The sequence below is a fragment of the Dromiciops gliroides genome, chromosome 3 (assembly GCF_019393635.1).
Source record: "Dromiciops gliroides isolate mDroGli1 chromosome 3, mDroGli1.pri, whole genome shotgun sequence".
Taxonomy (NCBI): domain Eukaryota; kingdom Metazoa; phylum Chordata; class Mammalia; order Microbiotheria; family Microbiotheriidae; genus Dromiciops; species Dromiciops gliroides.
In genome coordinates this window covers 374536428-374543814 of record NC_057863.1, presented here as the reverse complement: position 1 = coordinate 374543814, position 7387 = coordinate 374536428, and the positions used below count along the sequence as shown (strand labels likewise).

At 35.9% G+C, this 7387-nt stretch overlaps 1 protein-coding gene across 1 annotated transcript; it reads left to right on the top strand.

The window, feature by feature from the left end:
* Positions 1–1244: 1244 nt before the first annotated feature.
* LOC122747639 (S-phase kinase-associated protein 1-like) lies at positions 1245–1805 on the top strand (the record flags this gene model as incomplete). Its single annotated transcript, XM_043993560.1, has 1 exon — positions 1245–1805. A coding segment is annotated over one exon (561 nt), but the record flags the coding sequence as incomplete, so codon positions are not given.
* Between the last annotated feature and the right edge of the window lie 5582 nt (positions 1806–7387).

The following is a 7387-nucleotide window of genomic DNA, read 5'->3' as shown; positions in this document are numbered from 1 at the left end:
CTAAACAACAAAACAAAACAAACAAAAAATTTCAACCTCCTAGGTGAAGTCAAATTTAAACTTAGTTGACAATAGCTTCCTGTAAATAGTAGCACCTGAGACCTGAGAAGAACTTTGAGGGCAGTTAAGGACTGTGAGAGGTAGAAGTAAAAACATATTTGCTAGGCATGCAGTATAAGCTGTGTAAAAACAAGGAAGTGAAATATGTAATGTTGAATTCGAGAAATAACAAGCAGGCCAAGAAATATTGTGAAATTAATTTGGAAGATAGGCTAACGACTATTCTAGAGATTTGTTTGTCATTTTTCAATCATGTCTGATTCTGGTTGTTGTTGTTGTTGTTGTTGTTGTTGTTGTTGTTGTTGTTGTTGTTGTTGTTGTTGTTGTTATGGCCAGGCAATGAGGGTTAAGTGACTTGCCCAGGGTCACACAGCTAGTAAGTTTCAAGTATCTGAAGCTGGATTTGAACTCAGGTCCTCCTGAATTCAGGGCCAGTGCTTTAGCCACTGTGCCACCTAGCTGTCCCACATCTGACTCTGTGATACCATTTGGGGTTTTCTTGGCAAAAATACTGGAGTGATTTGCCATTTTCTTCTCTAGCTCATTTTACAGATGAGGAAACTGATGCAAATAGCATTAAGTGACTTGCCCAGAGTCAAACAGCTAGTGAGTGTCTGAGGCCAGACAAAACCTCAGGAAGACTCATCTTCCTGAGTCCAGGCCTGGCACTCTATCAATTATGCCACCTAATTCCCCCTTTTCTAGGAATATTAAAAATGGTGGAAAAAGAATATTAGCAAGCATGGTGGAAATCACACCCAAGCAGGAAAGTCTTGAAAATTATGTTTCATTTAATATGTATTTGAAAAGAAAATATCTCCATAATAGAAGTTGAATTCCTGTATATTATACTTCTGTTCTACAACATATATGGAAGTTCACATTTTATTTGGTGCTTTTTTAGTACCGAATCATTTTTAAATTTATCAGTAAATCACAAGCTGAGTAATCCACATTTTATTTTAAAGGGAACAGAGACCCTCAGAAGCTTTTTGAGCACATCTATGACATGGTCAGATCTGGTGGCACAAGAGGACAGAATACATCTCTTACTCAAATAATAGGTAGGAATTTGCAGTGAATTCGATGCTCTGTATTACCATGGAATCTGTTCTTTCACTTTGTTCACTCCTTAGCTGATGCCTGCCTCTTGGATTTTCCAAAGATATTGAACCATACTGCCAATTAATTTGCAAAGCTATGATGGAGAGATATTTGTAGTGGATAGTGAAATTGAAAAACACTCTGTAACTGTCAAGACCATATTACAAGATATGGGAATGGATGATAAAGGGGATGATGACCTGGTTCCTCTACCAAATGTTAGAGCCTTGAGATTAAAAACTGATCCTCCTTATCCTTCTGATGATAATAAGAACAAAAAGAAGAAAGACATCCCTGTTTGGGACCAAGAATTTCTGAAAGTTGGCACAGGAACCTTCTTTGAGCTTATTCTGGTTACAATAGATTTAGACATGAAAGATTTGCCTGATGTGACATGCAAGATTGTTTCAAATATAATCAAGGGATTGCCTCCAGTAGACATTCAGGAAACATTCAACACTAAGAATGACTTTACCATAGTAGTAAAGGTCTCTGTCGACCAAAACAAAACAAAAAACAAACCAATAATCAGCAGTGTGAAGTGGTGTGCCTATCGACACTATAACACTGTGAGCATCATTCCAAATATTAGTTGCACCACTTTTTATAATTTGTTGTTGTTGTTCAGTCCAACTTTTTGAGTGAATTAAGACAAACAAGGTTAACACAGGGTCACACAGCTATTAAGTATCTGAGGTGATATTTGAACTCAGGTCTTCCTGATTCCAGGCCCAGTATGCTGTCCACTAAGTCATCTAGCTATGCCATTATAATTGTTAGTATTTGACAAATGCAACAGCAAATATGTTATATTAGAATAATATCAATAGTTCCCATTGCATGTGTAGTATTTTTCAAGACCACAACCTAATTCTATGATTGTTTTGTTTGTTTGTTTGTTTTTTGGTGAGGCAATTGGGGTTAAGTGACTTGCCCAGAGTCACACAGCTAGTAAGTGTCAAGTATCTGAGGTCAGATTTGAATTCAGTCCCTCCTGAATCTAGGGTCAGTGCTTTATCCACTGCACCACCTAGCTGCTCTTCTATGATTGGTTTTTAATAAATATAATAAAAATATTTTCTTTTATCTAAATGATAAGTATAATGATAATATAAATAATAATGATAATAATATAGTTTTATAATATAGTTATATATATTAATAATAAGTTTTGATAAGCACTTAACAAATGTATCACTTTATCCTCACTACAACCCTGGGAGATAAATGCTATTATTATCCTCATTTTACAACTGAGGAAACTGAAGCAGGCAAATACTAAGTGGCTCGTTCAGGGTCACAAAGCTATTAAGTGTCTTATGTAAGATTTGAACCCACTTCTTCCTTCAGTTGTAGTATGTTATCTCTTTCATACATAAACACTGAATTTTTCTTTTCTTCATGTATAAAGCATTTCATTTAGTTATCATTCAGTTTTAAATTTTAGTATTCTTGTTAGCTTACTTTCCTTAAGAAGAAAGTTGGCATCATAGTAAATATAACGAATTGCAAAAATTTTCTGAAATAAATTTTTTTTAAAAATCTACCAAATACCTATCATAAAGAAGTAGAAAATAGAGATGCTGTGTGCAGCTGTTGGAATTAGGAGGGAGAAGCTCTATTTTAAAACTGAAAAGAGTAGAAATGGAAAATAGGGAAATTTAAAAAAACTTGTTAATGATAGGACCATTTATATGGCCCTTCAAAGTTTACAAAACACTTTCCTTATGACAAGTCTCTGAAGTAGGTTGTATAAGTATCATTAACCTGATTTTACATATGAGAAAACTGGGATGCACAGATGTGAAGTGGCAGGAGGTCTCCAATGTAGAGTCCCCCCCCGCATAGATATGGGTCTGGCCCTATGCTGTTTAGCCTTATTATCAATACTTTGAATGAAGATATAAATGACATTTTTTTCAGATGAAATAAAACTAGGAAGTGTAGCTAGCATATTTGGCAACGGTCAAGGTTCTAAAAAGATCTTGATAATATGAACATTGAGTCAAACACAGTAAGCCTTAATAGGAACAAATATTGTTTTATATTTACTTTAAAACAAAAAACACTTTTACAAGTATAATAATGAAGAAACATGCTTATATATTATGTCATCTGAAGAATAGCTGTAGGTTTTAGTGTAGTAGAGGTTAATAGGAGACAATAATGTGATATGGTAGGCCAAAAAAAAAGCTAATGCAAATTCAGGCTATATTATGAGAGGCTGTGGTCAGAAATAGGGAGGTAAAGATCACACTGTACTCTTTCTTGGTCAGATTGAATTTGGAATACTGTATTCAGGTCTAGGTACCAAAGTTTAAGGACACTAATAAGATGGAGATCATACAGAAGTAGGCCACCAGATTGATGAAGGACCTCAAGGCTACAACAAATAAAGGTTACTTGAAGAAACTGGGGCTTTAAGCCTATAAAAGAGAACACTGGATGGATATTGGGTGGAGAAATAACTGTCTTCATGATTTGAAAGAGCTGTCATGAGGAATGGAGATTAGATAGCTTTTGTTGGGCCCCAGCTAACAGAAGCAGGAACAGTGAATAGAAATTGCCAAGAGAGGCAAAGACTACAAAAGATGAGAATAGTCAGCAGTGTAGGAGTTGTAGAATAGGCATGACCTATTTGTTCTTGGAGCTGTGAATCCATAAAATCATTTTGGAAAGTAGCTTTGAATTATTTAAATAAGGTGATTCAATTGTTCACATCATTTGACCCAGAGATGGTGCTACTAGGTTTATATACCAAGGAGACCATTAATGAGATGGAAATCCTCTTAAATATACTAACATATTTAGAACAGCACTTTTTTGTGGTAGCAAGGAATTGGAAACAAAGTGGATGTCCATTGGCTGGCTGATGGCCGAACGATTGGGTCAGGTATATATATTTTTGGGGGAGCGGGGCAATGAGGGTTAAGTGACTTGCCCAGGGTCACACAGCTATTAAGTGCCAAGTGTCTGAGGCCGTATTTGAACTCAGGTCCTCCTGAATTCAGGGCCAGTGCTTTAGCCACTGTGCCACCTAGCTGTCCCACATCTGACTCTGTGATACCATCTTTTCATAGGGAGGGTTGAGGAGGGAGGGAGGAAAAAAATTTAAAATACAAAGTTTTGTTTTGTTTTGTGGAGCAATGAAGGTTAAGTGACTTGCCCAAGGTCACACAGCTAGTAAGTGTCAAGTGTCTGAGGCCAAATTTGAACTCAGGTTCCCTTGAATCCAGGGCCACTGCTTTATCCACTGCGCCACCTAGCTGTCCCCCGGGTCAGGTATATTATAATGGGGAATACCTTTTGGGTATGCTTTAGATCAGGGTTTCTTAAACTTTTTTTCACTTGCAACCCCTTTTTGCCCAAGAAATTTTTACATGACTCCAGGGATAGAGGTATATAAAATATTTATATAAAATAAAATACATATCAAACATTTACTGCCAAATTTTTGGCAACCCCCATATTCAGTTACATGGCCCACATTTTAAGCTTTGGTTTAGATTACCACAGAGGGTTCTTCCAACTTGGCAGTTCTGTGACTTCCCATTCACAAAGTCAATAGGAAAAATAGTAAAGATTTGAACCCAGATATTTTGTTCCTTTTCTAGTACTTTTTTTTTCCAATACACTCTGCTGCCTTTTGGTTGGCAAATCTGAATTATAGCAGTGTGTTGAAGGATATCATTCTTCATCATCTACTTTAAAAGAAAGAAAATTTGGAATTCTAGTTTCCTTACAGGCAAAATTGAAATCGTTCTCAACCTATCATTTTAAAGAATTAATACTTTTAACTAGCATACTTCTATCTTTTCCCCATCACCTGCAAGCTAAAAAGTTTGAGGCAGGAACACATGATTATTGATATTTTGAACAATAATTTTTAGTAAAACTAAGCAGTCAATATTTTGATACTTGACAGATTTCTTTAGTCAGTTGTACTGTCACCTCTAGTGACAAAGACAGATTTGAGGATGAGTTGAAAGGAAAATTTGACAAAGCAAAATGATACTTCAGAAAGAAGCACATTTTGCAGGGTGGGGAAGGGAAAGGAATAAGCATTTGTATAGTGCCTACTATGCGCCCGGCACTTGCTAAACACTATACAAATATTATTTTATTTGATCCTCACATTGATCTGGTGAGGTAGGTGTTATTGCCCTCACTTTAGAACTGAAGTAACTCACACAAACAGAGGTTAAGTGATTTGTCCCGGGTGACATACCTATTAAGTCTCTGAAGCAGATTTCTTTTTTTATCTCTTGTCTTCCTGACTCTAGGCACATTAATCTAACCACTGGACTATCCAGCTGCTTCTAGAAGTTACTAACAATTCCCTTCACTTTTCCAGGACATCTTTAGAACTCTAGCATCCTCTTGCATGATAATCAGTTCTTTTGGGTTTAACCTAGGACATGGCCACCAAATTCTTGATCTTTCATCTTTCTCTTGATCTTTTCTCATTTTCTAATCTTTCAAGGCTTTTTTCAACAACTTTCCCAAGAAGATCATATCTTTATACCCAGAAGGAACTTTGGAAATCATTTCGTTCAATGGTCTCATTATATTGTAGAAACTGAGGTCCAGAGGGGTAAGTGATTTGTCCAGTATTGTATAAGTAACAAATCTCTAGGGAGCTAGGTGGTACCGTGGATAGAGTGCCAGGTTCAGAGTCAAGAAGACCTGAAGTCAAATCTTGTTTCAGACATTTACTATCTGTGTGAACCTAAGGAAGTCATTTAACCCTGTTTGCCTCAGTTTTTTTCATTTGTAAAATGAATTGCAAACGAAAATGACAAACAGTGGTTTGTCAAGAAAACCCCAAATGGAGTCACAAAGAGTCAGACAAAACTAAGACAGCTTAAGATCAGCAACAGATCTCTAATTCAAACTCAGAACCTCTGACTTCCAATCTATAGCTTTTCCCACCACCCAGTGCTGCCTATCATATTTGTCCTCAGTTCCTCTGCCTGTGCTCTACTTGCTGTAGTCTTCCTTCACTGTCTCTTCAATGATGTTGAAATTAAATTCCAGTTATTTTTTCTGTTTTAGTTGCTGAGATGTTTTCTGTTTTCTGGTGATAAACATGCATTACAAGGAATATTCAGGATTCTATGACTAGTAGGAAGAAATGCATGGTTTTCTGCATATGGGTGTTTCTAACATTCATTAACAAGCTCATTATTCATTCATTCATTCATTCATTCATTTATTCAGGACTGGACTTGTGATTTCACTGATGAATTTCCACTGAGGAAACTCCCCCAGTCAATTCAGGAAGGATACCTGTACTGCAATTGTAGTAGTGTTAGAGAACTGAAATATCATGTAACTAGTACATATCAATAGCAGAATATGAACCCAAGCCTTCCTGTCTCTAAATCCAGCCAGATGTCTCTATCCTACACCACATTGATAAATAATATATACAAAAAAAAAAAAAACAACCAAAACCAAAAACCAAAACCAACAAAACCCAAGCATTTGAAACAAAGTTAATAAGTTATATAAGTGTATTTTCACTAAATCCCCACTTTAATACACCATAACAAGGAGATGAGCCTAGCATGTAAAAGGTTCTGCCAACTCAAGCGCACATGAAGGTCAAGAGGGGTCTGGATTTGAGATGATTCCCATTACGTAACTGCTATAGGTCCTAGAACAAAGGAATGGCATGGTGAAAGTACAACCTTAATGATATATATATATATATATATATATATATATATATATATATATATATTTTTTTTTTAATTTTATTTAGAATTTTCCCCAAGTTACATGTAAAATAAAAAACAATTTTTTTCACATTCATTTTTTAAAACTTTGTGTTCTAGGAGGCAGCTAGCTGGTGCAGTGGATAAAACACTGGCCCTGGATTCAAGGGAACCTGAGTTCGAATCTGGCCTCAGACACTTGACACTTACTAGCTGTGTGACCTTGGGCAAGTCACTTAACCTTCATTGCTCCACAAAACAAAACAAAACTTTGTGTTTTAAATTTTCTTCCTCCCTCCCTCCTCAACCCTCCCTATGAAATCAAGTAATTCAATATAAGTCAATATAATTCAATATGATGCAGTTATGCAGTTATGCAAAATATCTTCACATTAGTCAGGCTGTGAAAGAAAATAGACAAAATAACTTTAGAAAGAGGAGCTAACAAATAAAATTATACTTCAATTTGTATTAAGATACCATCAGTTCTTCTTCTGTTGATG